General features: G+C 52.1%; 5 protein-coding genes across 5 annotated transcripts; 4 read left to right on the forward strand and 1 right to left on the reverse strand.

The window, feature by feature from the left end:
• Positions 1–153: 153 nt before the first annotated feature.
• KRP23_13574 (putative inactive purple acid phosphatase 2) lies at positions 154–2563 on the forward strand (the record flags this gene model as incomplete). The annotated part of the gene is made up of 9 exons (XM_067884301.1): positions 154–583; positions 650–926; positions 996–1307; positions 1368–1436; positions 1535–1560; positions 1634–1777; positions 1847–2031; positions 2097–2198; positions 2285–2563. 9 exons carry the CDS (start codon positions 154–156, stop codon positions 2561–2563), a joined length of 1824 nt encoding a protein of 607 aa, XP_067738332.1.
• Positions 2564–2684: 121 nt separating this feature from the next.
• Positions 2685–5909, forward strand: KRP23_13575 (uncharacterized protein; the record flags this gene model as incomplete). Its single annotated transcript, XM_067884302.1, has 3 exons — positions 2685–3874; positions 3940–3988; positions 4080–5909. The coding sequence occupies 3 exons, from the start codon at positions 2685–2687 to the stop codon at positions 5907–5909; spliced, it is 3069 nt and encodes a 1022-aa protein (XP_067738333.1).
• Positions 5910–6001: 92 nt separating this feature from the next.
• On the reverse strand, positions 6002–6353 carry KRP23_13576 (uncharacterized protein; the record flags this gene model as incomplete). Its single annotated transcript, XM_067884303.1, has 2 exons — positions 6002–6221; positions 6298–6353. The coding sequence occupies 2 exons, from the start codon at positions 6351–6353 to the stop codon at positions 6002–6004; spliced, it is 276 nt and encodes a 91-aa protein (XP_067738334.1).
• Positions 6354–7290: 937 nt separating this feature from the next.
• Positions 7291–8246, forward strand: KRP23_13577 (Prohibitin-1, mitochondrial; the record flags this gene model as incomplete). Its single annotated transcript, XM_067884305.1, has 2 exons — positions 7291–7378; positions 7507–8246. 2 exons carry the CDS (start codon positions 7291–7293, stop codon positions 8244–8246), a joined length of 828 nt encoding a protein of 275 aa, XP_067738335.1.
• Positions 8247–9758: 1512 nt separating this feature from the next.
• KRP23_13578 (uncharacterized protein) lies at positions 9759–12073 on the forward strand (the record flags this gene model as incomplete). The annotated part of the gene is made up of 2 exons (XM_067884306.1): positions 9759–10992; positions 11994–12073. 2 exons carry the CDS (start codon positions 9759–9761, stop codon positions 12071–12073), a joined length of 1314 nt encoding a protein of 437 aa, XP_067738336.1.
• Between the last annotated feature and the right edge of the window lie 2053 nt (positions 12074–14126).

Here is a 14126-nt window from a genome sequence, read left to right on the forward strand (position 1 = left end):
CTCAAGCTCCCCCTTCTGGTATTGGCGAGGGAGCACGTGGTCATCCCTGCCATTGGTCAAAATAAAATCCTCATTTCAACCAATCATGCATCGTCACGACAAGATTCTCCTCAGTTGAAGTTTTCGCTGTCCGATTCCGCACTGGAGAACGCGATGGCGCACGGCAAGTACACGCTGGTGGCGGAGGACGAGGCGGCCAATGAGATGCGAGAGACGCGCCACCGTCTAGGGAGGCGCATGGCCGTCGTCGTGGCCGTCGCTCTGAGTGGCGTCGCCGCTGCCGTGGTCCTGTTGGCCGCATCAAGGCGAGAAGCAGCGCCGTCGACATGGCTGGAGACCAAGCGTGTTGATAGGCTCAAATCCGTGCAACAAGAGGGAGAGGGCTTCAAGTTGAAGACGTATCCATCATTGGTCGAGGACGGTGGAGACCTGGTGGTGTTTTGGGATGGGGACGCGCCCTCCCAATTGACGGAGCGAGATTACCTGACGCTCAGTTGCGGCCCTACCACGGGAGAAGGAGACTACCTGTTGAAGAAGAGCGTGAAGGAGACGGATGCAGATGAACATTCCGTCCGCTTTGAAGGTAGAATGACGTGGTAGAGTGGAGGATAGTGCTTTGATTGAGATTGTGTGAGTTTGTTTCTTGTAGAGTTGTACATGATGAGGTGCAACTACACGGCGGTGTATTTCAACTACCAGGAGGGAAATGGGAAGTACAAGGCCATTGCGAAGATTGCGGTGGGCATGAAGGAGCCGTTCGAAGCGCCTAAGCATGGACATTTGAGTCTGACAGATGATGAGACGGCCATGGTCATCATGTTCAACTCGGGCTCGAACAAAAAACCGGTCGTGAAATATGGAGAGAGCCCCCAGAACCTGGATAGCCAAGCTACGGGGACGTCTACGACGTACGGCGCCGGTGACATGTGAGTAGTATAGCAGGCTCCAGTGGAGTTTCTTGTCAGTGCTGAACTGTGGTTGATGAAATATTGAAGGTGCCATCCTCCTGCGACGACGCTTGGACAGCGGTCGTTCCGCGATCCGGGTTTCATGCACACCGTCATTATGACAGACTTAAAGCCTGACACCTACTACTATTATCAGTACGGCCATGAAGAGTATGTCTGGAGCCATGTGCGTCGATTCAAGTCGCGTCCGGTTGCCGGAACCAAGTACACAAATTTCATTGCCTACGCAGATATGGGCACATACGTCGAGCCTGGATCAGCTTCGACTGCTGGAAGGGTCTATGAAGATGTGATGGGGGGAGGATACGATTCATTTTTGCTGCACTTTGGCGATATCAGGTTCGGATCCCCCTTCTTGAGACGAATATGTCGTAGCACTCATGTGGTGTTTTGATGCAGCTATGCTCGATCGGTTGGATACATTTGGGACCAGTTCTTCCATTTGATCGAACCCTACGCGACAAGACTGTACGACAGCTCCTTTTCAACTTAATTGTGTATGTGATAGTGCCTGTACATGTATTAACTGTTCGTGTTGTATCTGTGTGCACTCATAATCATGATAGGCCGTACATGGTGGGCATTGGGAACCGTAAGTCGTATACATCCGCGACTTACTACGAAAGAACTCTGCTTACATCGTTTTGTTTTACGCGCATCTGCAGATGAATACGACTACAATACTGGTGGGGAGCACGATCTTAGCGGAGGAGCGCAACCGAGTGGAGGCAGTTTCAGCCCTTCCTGGGGAAATTTTGGCATCGACTCGGCTGGAGAATGCGGAGTACCAATGCACCACCGGTTCCATGGTAAGAGGCCACGTCCCTGTTAGTAGTTACCCGAGTGTTTGCTAATCTTTTGTGCAATGTGCGAGGTAGCTCCCAAGACTGGTAACTGGATTTACTGGTACAGTTTCGATTACGGCGGAGTTCACGTAATTCAAATGTCGAGTGAGCACAACTGGACGCGCGGGTCCGAGCAGTATGAATGGCTTCAGCACGATTTGGAGCAGGTGGATCGGAGCGTCACGCCATGGGTAGTGCTTACAGCACATCGCATGATGGTAAGACTAATGAACTTTTGCGGGTTTGAGTTTTGGCTTGGTAAACTGACGCTTGTGTATCTCAGTATACTACCCAAATGAACATCGAGCCCGATATGAAAGTTTCCTACAAATTCCAAGAGGAAGTCGAAGACCTGATCTACAAGTATCGTGTGAACTTGATGATGGTACGTCGATTCACTGGATTCGTTTGTCGCAATGGCTGTATCAAGCGATATGTCCATATTAATCATCAGAACCTATTTGTACTCAGGTTGGCCACGAGCATGCGTACGAGCGTAGCTGTCCTTTGTATCGTAAGGAGTGCGTCTCCGATGGAAAGGGTACGGTGCATGTTGTGGTGGGTTCTGCCGGTTACCCGCTGGGAACGGAGGATTTTTCCTCAAAGTATGGAAACTGGAGCCTCCGCCACGTCAACGACTACGGATACCTTCGCATTGCCACCAGCCCGGAGGATATGCGTGTCCAGTTCGTGCTCAACAAGAACGGCAACGTCTACGACGAGTTCATTATCGCGCCTTGGGAGGGATAGCGGGAGCAAGCCGTACTTTGAGGCTGCTGAAGCTGGAAGCAGATTTTATAATTAGCTAGTGCTTGTCAAATGCAGGTGCTCTGGCCACAATGGGATTCTTTGTTGTTATCTTTGTGAAGCGATGGAGTCGGTGAGATCGTCGGCAAGAAGTAGAGACAGCATCGTGGTATCACCGGAACAACATGACACACAGCAGAATGCTCCCCCATCGATAGTTGCAGCTGCTCTTCCACTTCCACTGCCGTCAGTCAAGAAGCCTCGTAAGCTTACCCCACTCGAGAAGAAGGAACGAGATCGACTGCGTATGAAGGAGCAAGCCCAGCGACGCAATCAAGCGTTCAAGGATAAATTTGAGCAAGTCAAGCGATTTGCTCAGGAAAAGCTATCAACTTCAATTTGGCAGCAGCAAGAGCGACAGGAAGAAGAACTCGTACTCCGACGTTTAGAACGTGATGTTGTTGATGTGCAACGCTGTCATCCTGCAGCAGCAGGATACTCTTTTGACCAACGGGTGCAAGATGCAGCGATCAGCTCCCCGGTGTTTTCCTTCTATTCCCACGCGCTGTGCCCTCCGTCGCAAGCTTCACGTCTCCAGTTGCAATCACGTTCGGGTCTGCAAAGGACAGCAAAGATTCCTACTGAAGCCGAGTACCGCCACCCAGCATGTCATGGATATGCCATGGCAAAGAACGACGATAGCCGCTACATTTCACCCGTTTTCTTCTTAACAGGCTTTGCGAAGATTCCTCTGGATAAAGTCGTCATAAAGCAAGACGATATCGACTCGGACGAATCCGACGAGGAAGAAGAAGCTGGTAAAACCATGTTCGATGCAATGTTGGAAAGAGGCCATGAACTCAGTGGCGCTGCGAAGGTACATCAGCAAGAGAGTCAACGACGTCTTGAAGCAGCCATGGCGGCACGCGAACTCTATTCGATGCCCTTGGGCGTAGCTGGACAGGGAGGTAAAGTGGCAACAACAGCGCCAAGATGCCTAGTTTGCAAGAAGACGGAAGCGACACTAGGATGTCCTGGATGCTTTTCATTTTCCAGCAAGAAGTATGCCGAAGTTGCAGCGCTGAAAGCGACTCAAAGGCTCAAGACGCCGAAGACCGTGCTCCAAGAAGAGGAGGACCTACGCGCTCGGCACAAGGCTCTGCAGAGGCAGATTATCATTCCACCGTTGCTACCTAAGCTCCACCAGTCACTACCAGAGGCAGTATTTCAACAAAGCAACGGCCAGGAGGATGAAGGCAGCTTTTACTCCCGAGTCCTACCCGACTTTCGAGCGATTCGCACGTACCGATCGCTGTACGTGCCCAGTTCTTATGAATCTGCTTTACGTGATACTAACGACGCTCCTGCCTCTGCTGTAGGTCCAACAAGTTTGTCACGTTGCACATTAAGAGCTTGCCTGTTGGCCAGGTAAGCTGCGAACGAAATATAACTTCGACAGGGACAGTCATCGCTAACACTCTGAACTTGTTCTCCCACCTCGTGTAAATCGATCCACCAGCTGATTTCCTTACGCGTTGATCTCAAAAGCTCGGTGTCATATCTGTACGAGCTTTATCGCGCGAATACTGAGCTACCAAATCGGCCTTTGCATCTGCTACTTCCAACGACACTTGGGCTTTTCTATCTCGACGAGCAAATTGCGTCTGCTACGTACACACGGAACGGAATTGTCAACGGAGAACTTCTTCTTGAAGATTTCAACCTGCAGAAGTCGGCAACGTTGTCAAGAGGTGACCGTATTGAAGCTACCAGTGACAGTAACAACAGCAGCGAGTATTTGTTGTTCGCAGTGGCAATTCTTCACCCTCGTAGCACACCACAGCTCATATTGAACTACGTTCAGCAAAACTTCCGCTTCAAGCCGCCAGAGAATCGATCTCTGACCCCGTTAGTGATATCGGCGGACAGCAACGATTATGGTGGATTGCCTCAGTGGACTCGACTTGTCCCTGCTGCATTCTTACTCCCCAAAGCTGTGGATCAGGATCCTTTCCAGCTTCAGATACGACCGCACATACATGCGATGCACGTTTTCGCGAAGACAAACTACGCAATCGTTGCTGCGGAGCAACGTGAAGAGCGTGAACGATTGCTATTACTTGCTCACCAAGAAGCCAAGGTTGCCAAGCTCGCACTCAAGAAGAGGCTCCGAGAGCAGCAGCAGCTGACTGTCTCGAACAAGGTCCGTCGTGCTTTGGCGTACTTTGAGTTCGTATGCGAGAGCACGAGCAATCCTAGCCAGCCTCGCGTCGCAGAGGAGCGGCTGGGGAAGCTGTGGCAGTTCATGCAGTTGCTGGAAGAGTGGAAGATACTGAAAGGTGGTCGTTTGCTGGACGTGGAGCGCACGGATACAACTTTATCGCTGCTACACCAGCTCCAGGAGAATGCGGCGTTGGCTTTTGGTCAGATGATGTACGGTGCTAAAAGTCTCAAGACGGACAAAGGCGGAGGCACGTTGCCGTACCCTGTGCTTTGTCTTGATGGCGGTGGCACTGCACGCAAACTCGTGTTGAGGCTTGGCACCAGAATGGGCATTACGCAGCAGGATGACCACGACTATGGCATGGTGCTCGACCTTGACCAAAATTTTGACGCATTGGAGAAAGAAGAACCGCGAACGCTCAAACGAGGATACACCAAGCGAGCCGTAGCTGGTCAAGACGTTCAGGACGGCCCACAACAACAGCAAGCCGTTGAAGCTTGGGCAGATGCTGAGTGGAGATCCAAGGGTAAAAGTTCATCCACGATGGCGATGATGGTCTCGAGTTCCGACCTGTCGTCTCCTCCATTCCACCGCATCAAGTGGCCGCTGATCGTGAAGGCTTACAAGTTGGTGCTGAAGCGCGTTGCATTCGTGAGCTCCAAGCTGGACGAGTTCAACGCGCTCGCTAAAGTTGTACAAAGCCCAGAAGCGGTCCTCAGTAAGGCGCAGCTCGCCAAGTGGCAAGCAGACGTGGAGCTCTTCCACACCACGTTGCACGAACACACTGCCCTCGCTCATACAGTACAGCGAGTGCTAAGCAAGAAGGGCTTGTCCGTGTTAAAGCGTCGAACTCAAGCACGCCGGAAGCAGCTGCGCGACCGCGAGAAGGAGTTGCAGCGCTTGCATGAGCTGCAGCTCGAGTGCGAGCGGCCGAAACTGACACTGGCGCAGCAGCTCAAGGCCACGTTCATGACAGAGCGCGCACCCAAGCTGCGCGAGGCGCTAGAGCTCACCCCTGCGGAGAAACTGGGCGCCAAGGCTGGCGAAATCCTGGGCCGAGCGGCATCGGGCGTGGTCAAGGTTGCTCGCAAGGCCAAGAAGGAGTACACGGTGCGCACGCTCTAACAGAGCCAAAAGGGGCTTCATTAATTATTAGTACGGGCAGTCGAGGGTCCTGTATCGACGTCTCTTGAGCTCTGGAGTCTACAGTGGCTGTCTTAGTCCTTCTGGCCAGCGTCGACCTGCTCCTGCTCGGCCGCCGCGTGCTCCGCTCGTCTGTCGATGTTGCGCTTCACCAGGACGCCGAAGCCGCGGGTCACGTCGGCCAGCGCGAAGGCCGTGACCAGCACCAGGCCGCCTGTCACCGTCTTGTGCAGGATGTCTGCCACCTTGTTGGAGCCCGGCATGATGTCTGTGTCAACTGCTGCGAACGCGCTTCTATTGGAAGTGAGAGGCCACGCATGGTCCGATGAAACCCGTCAAGAGATGATATCGCATTTGGAGGGTACTGCACCCCTGTCGAAGATGGCCGGCATAATTTGCCAACATTTCTTTCTCGGCGTAGAACATATTGCTGCGTAGTGTTGGTAAGACTGGTGGACGTTTGAGTCTTGGGGCATGGAGCATGCCGGCATACAGTCCGAACCTCAAATCGATGGCGGTGGAACCCAAGATTGTCAAGTACTTCAAAAATCTACCAACTGGAATCCGGAGACCACGGAGAAGCCACGCCAACAGACGTATCCCGTGGACGTGAGCGCATGCGGCCCGATAGTGCCGGACGCGCTGTTCAGGATCAAGAATGAGCAGGACCCGACACTGGCGTTCAGACGCGATGAACATCGACGGCAGGAACATACTCACCGAGAAAGAGGGACAAGAGCGTGGTCAAGATCTATCTACTACCGCACATGTTCGTGGTACATGACTTGGTGACGAACATGAACAACTTCTACGACCAATACGCTTCATATGGGCCGCGACTGCACTCGGATATGCCTAAGAGCTCTGAGGTGGAGCATATGGTCCGTTAAGAACCGCAAGAAGCCTGGCCTCTTTATGCGAATATCGGGCCCAGTGGCTCTACTGCAGGCGTTCCGCTGGATCGAGTTCTCACAGATTGAAACGCGGCTGCGCGACGTATTTAAGCAACGAGATGCACAGCTTACACTGTGGAAAAAGGCAACTATCAGGGTAGGCGGAGTACCTGTGATAACAAATGAAATCAATTATGGCAGTGATTTCCGCGTGGCTATGTGACCCAAACAGCGACACCACCGGAACGCCCCTTCAAAGTGCGAAATGTACCGTGGCAAGCGCATTCTGTGCATCGTTTTTGATGGGTGGAATGCCTCTATGAATACATATTTCAGAAGCTCAACATTCTTTTTCACAGGGACCAACATTCCTATCCTGTGGTGTGGTGCACCCCATGCACAGGTGCGCCACTCAAGGCCCCCCACAACAAGTTCCCCGCCACCCAGAGCCACAGAACAGACCCGTGAACATGGCGGCTCGATTCCTCAACCGCGTGGCCGGCATCGGCGCCACCGTCGGCATTGGCGGCTTCTGCATCCAGGAGTGCATCTACGACGGTGCGTGCGCGTCTCCTATCTCCGCTGCGGCCTCCCATGGATTCGCGGCCTCGCTACGAGTCGCATCTTATCCTCACGGGTACAGCACAAGTTCTTAACTCTTATGCTGCTTTTATAATTGTTATCAGTTGACGGTGGCCACCGCGCCGTGATCTTCGACCGTAAGGACGGTATTCTCGACAAGAGCGTGGGCGAGGGCACGCACTTCAAGATCCCGTTCTTCCAGTACCCGACGATCCTGGACGTGCGTTCCAACTACCGTCTTATTAGCTCGCGCACGGGCACCAAGGACCTGCAGAACGTCAACATCTCGCTGCGTTGCCTGTACCGACCAAATGCCGACAAGCTGTCCCACATCTACGCCGAGTACGGATCGGACTACGCCGACCGGATCCTTCCCTCCGTGGGCAACGAGGTGCTCAAGTCCATTGTGGCCCAGTACGACGCCGTGGAGCTGCTCGCTCGCCGTGACCAAGTGTCGCAGCAGATTGCCAAGGAGATGAACGACCGCTGCCAAAACTTCTTCCTGCTGCTGGACGATGTGTCCATCACGCACCTAGAGTATGGCCCGGAGTTCACGCGCGCCGTCGAGCAGAAGCAGGTGGCTCAGCAGGACGCCGAGCGCCAGAAGTTTGTCGTCATGCGCTCCGAGCAGGAGCGTAAGGCCACGGTCATTAAGGCTGAGGGTGAGTCCGAGGCCGCCCGCCTCGTGTCCGACGCCGTGTCCAAGAGTGGCTCCGGCTTCATCGAGGTGCAGCGTATCGACGCCGCCCGCGAGATCGCTGAGACACTTGCCAAGTCGCGCAACGTCACGTACCTGCCCAACCAGGAGGGCGGCAACGGTGGCGTGTTGCTCGGTCTGCAGTAAGCGCAGCAGCAGCGTCGTTCCATGGATCGTTGATTCTGTCGGCAGGGTTTGCTCTTGAGTTGTTGCTGCTGGACGGCCGTAGGGTATTGATGCTAGACGTAGGGAGAACGGAAACCACGAAAGCAATACAACAGATGCAAACACTTCGTAGTTCAAAGCTCATTGCCCCCGATTACAGACTTGCCGTACTTCGTACTGTGGTTTCTTTTCCTACTCAATCCGAGCAGGAGGTGGCGATGGCAAACGAAAGAAACGCAGCAGTATTAGTATTATAATTGTTTGAGAATGCAGAGCCATTTCAAATGCCTTATCCACAACAGCTAATCTCTTCTTCTTGCCGTGGTTTTTCATGCGGTGCGAGTACGACCCAACGTGCAGGTGCAGCTTCCCGATTCCTGTATAGATGAAGCGCGTTTTCATCCTTGGCTCGATTCCTAATGCAGTTACTTCCTCTGCACGTGCGCGACATTGCTCCCATTTGCGTGACAGCGTGAGCCCCATGTCACTCTTCAGGTAGCCGACGCACAGATCCATCTTCACAGTGTCCCGACACTTTTGGCACTCCTCGCGATACATGTCGAGTGGCAGCCACTCGCTATTCCACATGTTTCTATTATATTTTATGCTGTTATTGCACCTCAGCGCGTACGGGGTATGCTCGAAGAGAAACTTCATCTCCTCCATGGTATAATGTCCACGACGTTCTCAAGATTTCCACACTCCGTTCTGATAAAGTCCTGGCACAGTACCGAATCCGACCGTATTTTTAGACCACGTGCTTCAAGAGTGGCTTTCAATGTCAAATAACGCGGCCGTATTTCCTGCAGACCAACAATAGTCCGTTTCCGTTCAGCTGGGCGGCATGAGTCAGCCACCCCACCCCATCTTGGACCCCAGTTGGACACGCGAAAACATGAACTCTTGGTCGCCTCCCTCTTCTTCCCCGTCTCCTCTCGGAAACGTGAGATTTTGGTCTCCTCCTCTCGGAATACATGAAATGTCCTGTACTTCATAGACTCTCCTGGCCTGGTGCTCGACATGTAAAATGGCCGCTTGAACTCGCACAGGCAGCAGATTCCGTAGAAAATGGCACGGTTGTCATTCTCACAGGGGCAGCACAATCAGGTGAGTTTAGGCTTGTAGCGAGGATAACGATCTCCCGTGACCATTTACAGCTTGGTGAGTGCTTGGTTACTCAGGAGGCTGATGACATTCTCCAAGATCATCTCGTCCAGAGGCTCAAGTTGAAGTTTTTAGCAGCTTGTTTCTCCCTGCAGAAGCAACTGTGCTGGTTCATAACACCATGCAGGCCCCTCCTCCCGCAGAAGTTACACGTCTTCGCAGTCATTTGGTCAGCGTTAGCGACGCCTGCATGGCTGAATCTTCTCACGACACCGTTGAACTGCCCCGTCCATTATTTTTTGGGACATCCTTTTCACTCGTCCCACAAAAAGCGTCTCTAATCAATTGACAATCATTCCGCACCCGCACGGCGCCAGGCCATCCCGCATCATGTCGGACGTCGAATGGCGCAAGTTCCTGGCGCTGTGCAACGAGCTGCGCGGCGTCAAGAACGCCAAGGGCGTGTCGCCCGCCGTGGAGAAGCTGCAATCCTTCTTGAGCGATGACCACGCGCGGCAGCTCGTGCACCGCTGGCGCAGTTGGGGCTTCCTGCTCACGTCGCTGCTGCACCTACTTAAGGAGGAGACGCGCATGTACCTGAACGCCGACGGCCGCAAGCGCAAGAGTGCGACTCGCCCCAAGATGCCGCAGCTGCGCTACTGGCACTACCTGCGCACGGAGCTGGAGACGGCGCACGTGGCGGGGGACGGGCCGATGCTGCATCTAGACCCGAACGGCCGCGACTGCCTCCGCCAGTTGTTCGCCTTCTCGGCGGCTGTGATCGACCGCCGGACATCCATCCAGTTTGACCGCAGCTTCGAGACGCAGGTGGACAAGGAGGCCTGGCTCACGGTGGAAGTTATCGTGCAGTACCGAGTTTATTGTGCTGTTTTAGACTACAAAGACTGGAAAAATATGCTGCAAGTGGCGCTCGGGAGTATTTCCCCGTCACTGGATAGCCGTTTGATTGGAGATGCAGACACGGCGACGACGCGAACGAGGGTTGTCAGGTTCTTGCTGAAGAACTGTCCGTTCGATTTGGTGGAACTGCTGCCAGTTTTGGTGAAGGAGATTGGCGACTGGTTTGAAGCAGGGAAAGGCGAGGCGATGGAGAAAGATGCAGATAATTTGTTGCTCGTGGTGGCCTCGACGTTGCTGGAGACGCTGACAGACTTGATGAGGACGTATTTTGGATCGATTGCGCCGTTTATGCTGAAACGGGGCGTGGCGGTGTTGGAATTTATTGGAAAGTCGAATAAAGCAAGGAAGAACGGACTACGAGGAGCTCCGGCGGAATTTGTGATGAAGTTTTTGGAGCTCTTTCAGCATAACGAGACGACGGTGCCGGATTTTTGCTATTTGACCCCGAAGAAGCTTCTGCGTGAGATGACAAAGCTGGTTCAAGTCGCGATGGGGTCGGATGAGATCAATCTCATGATGGCGCATTTTAACTCGGCAAGGGAGCAACGGCTGGGGAATGCGCTAGCCATTGATGACCAAGGAATCCGGCATTTGGCTTGCGCAGCAGATGTCATCTTCCACCACGATTACTTGGTATCGGAGCGTATGCAGAGCAGTGAGGAAATTGCACAAGACGACATTGTATTCGATCACTTTAATGTCGGTAGCAAGCGCCCGAGATTTACCTCGACACAGTTAGCGTGGGAGGATGTCATCGAACATGTTTTCGATAGTCCACGGACAGATACTCAGTATATGACTTCAAGCTCTTCCTCACCTGCATCTCAGCGGCAGCCATCGACAGTATCGTATTTATCGAGAGATTCTCGTGCGTCGCAGGCAAGACGAACGGAAACAAAGCAAGCCAACGACTCGGGCTCGTGGCTACTCTTACTCTTATCCATTTTGAGCCGCCACGGGGATTACTACATGGCCAATCGTATTGGTGACCTGATGATGATCATGCAGAAACTCGGGGATATGCTTGTTGTCAAAGAAATGGGAAAGTGGCAATCACTAACACTGCAGATACTAATCCAGATGGCCACTCTTTCGACACGGCATCCAGAAGAGTGCTATGAATATTTAAATGAACACTGGGCTACAGTGTGGCGTAATTTGCTTCGTCCTGAGCTTCCCTATACTCGCGTTACAGAGGGAATAGGGCTGATGCGCGGTCAAGCAGGTGACGCAGTGCTGACGTTGCTTAATTGCTGTATTTCTTATGGACTCGTTTCAGTAGATATCATCGAAGCAAGCAGCTCCGATTTGTGGAATTTACCAGCTTTTCGGCAACCAGCATCAGACACTCCAATCTCTCGTGGAGATTCCATGAGACCCTACGCAAGAACGTCTGTGGCCTCCATTTGCACTATGCTGTCGCTACTTTGCCATTTGCAGTTGCCGGTTGAGGCCGATAAGACTTCGACAGTCTCCCAAGGACAGCGGTCATGGAGCATTGACGATGATATCTTTGAAACAGAGCATGAATTGGTGCAGTCAAAGCTGCTTCAATCTATGTTTGACCATCTCCGCGCACAAATATTTCGACGAAACATCGCACCTGCAGCCAGCAGCTCAGCTAGTTCATTTACAAGGGTCGACTTGCAAACGGAGGTGTCATCAATGGTCTACGTATCTGTTCTGCGGTCGTTCTTTGGCCAGATGACTCCAGCTACAGGCCTTCAGGAGACAGTTTTTACCCCGGAATTGATTCGCAAGTTATCAGCGAGAAGCATAGATGAATGCGATAGCTGGAATACCGGCGAGGAATTGAATGGCTTTGGAGTGGCCTTCTGCATGCTCGAAACTGGACTCGACTACCTCTCCATGGTTTTCCCACCGACAACAGGGGTACAACCAACAGCTTTTTCACCGGCAATTCTAGCATTTGACAACAAGATTATTGGTACTGATGATTTAAGGCTGTATGACGGGGTTAAGTCACGTGAGATGAAGTTTGACGAGCAATTTGAGAGACTAGCTATCCCCCCTGGCATTTTGGGAAAGCTAGTTCCAGTTCAGAATCAATTTTATCGCGTGAAGGATTGTTGCACTTATGCTCAATCTATCTCGAAGAAGCGAGCAGATGCGCTGCAGACAGAAATCGTCAATTTGTTCTCTGACTTGCTGATGGAAATATCGAGCAAACTGCCTTCAGATGGATGCAGCCCCATTAAAGGATTGCGTGTGCTGGCAACCTCGCTGGATGTAAGAACTTTATTGCCGAAAATTGCTTTGGGTTATCGCTATAGTGGCTATTACACTAAACACTAACAACTCGTTTTCTATTCAATTGGCCGGCAGGTTGGGTTGGTCCTTGCCGCGCTTTACGCCGATGAAGTTGAATTGCGTTCAGGCAGCTCATTGCGGAATGAAAGCTACTTCCGCGTTCTCCCGTTGTTGAAACAATTCTTTGAAATTATTGCGAACTACTTGAAGCCAAATATTATTAAGCAAGCACAGCAGAGCCAATCAATGTCAGAGAGCCTGGTAAATATCTTGCGGAAGCTGCACACGATCATCCTCGTTTCACAAGGCCGACAAGCACTAGAGAAGTGCCGCCACCCATCAGCAGACCCTATTGAATTGCGCACTCCTCCGGATCTTCGGCCGTCAGTGAGGACTATCGTCAACACTCTAGAAGATTCACTTGCTTGCTCAAGTGGTGGTGGTGACACGTCCACGAGTTCTCCACCACAAAGAGCAGTTCTACCCCGCGCGCGTACTGGTTTCAGCTCGATTCGTGGTACATCTAGCTGGGAATCAACATCCAGCCGTTCATCAGGCTCACAACATCAAACTCAACCAAATCAAAAAGAATGGGATGCTATGGACGATGGGTGAGTCTACACAGGAGTACATTGATATCGATTTCTGCTTGACTAACTGGTGTTGCCGCTGTGACTACTATTTATCTTTAGAGAGGAGGATGACTTCACGCGTGACCGTCCTCCTAGCCGTGTGATACAGAAAAACATCAGCTTGTGGTGCTTTCGTGTGATCTTGCTTCTTAAAAAAGATAGCGGACTTTCCTCTGTGAAGAAGCACGTGCAGGCGATGCAGTTTGATCCGGATTATGTGCTAGCGGTAGCAGTTCTTCTATGTGGTGTTACTGGCTCTGACAGTCTGGAGGCATTTGTTAAGCTGGTCAATTTTGCCGCTGAGGAAGGCATACGTGATAGCCTCACGCTATCTACTACGCGAAGTGGAAGCTGTAGGGCTTCAATTTTTCTTTCACAAGTGCTGTCTGCTCTACTTTTGGCTGGGTTGGTGTATGAAAAGCGAATGTATCAAAACGACGAGCCACCCCCAGTGCTTTTAGTGGAATGTGCAAAGAAACATTTAGATGCCATGGCCGGAATTGCCCCCAAGACAAAAGTGCGTATGGCGCGACGGGCAGAGTTGCAGTGTCTTGAGGTATTTTTTCGCCTCAGCTCGCGAGAATTCAACGAGTATGAGGAAGCATGCGTGACTGGGCTTAAAGATTGTGACGCGAGTGTGCGTATAATCGCGGCTCGTGGGCTTCAATCGATACATTATATGTATCCAGAAGGCGGAGAGAGAATTTTTCGTCACTTTTTCAGAGCATTAGAAAACTTACTAGACGCCCCAGTTGCATCGAACGTGCAAGTTAGTGCAAGTGCACTTGGTGACGGAGAAGAAAAGGCTCGACTCACAGAGCAGAACGTTGTCGATCCTCGCCTGTGTAAGGATGCATGCTTATCTGTTTTGCTAAGCTTGTATGTGAGCGCTTGCTCATCCCAAACGGCCCTGCCTGCAGTTCTTGGGTCATGT

The sequence above is a fragment of the Phytophthora ramorum genome, assembly GCF_020800215.1.
Source record: "Phytophthora ramorum isolate Pr-102 chromosome Unknown Phyram_PR-102_s0018, whole genome shotgun sequence".
Taxonomy (NCBI): Eukaryota; Oomycota; class Peronosporomycetes; order Peronosporales; family Peronosporaceae; genus Phytophthora; species Phytophthora ramorum.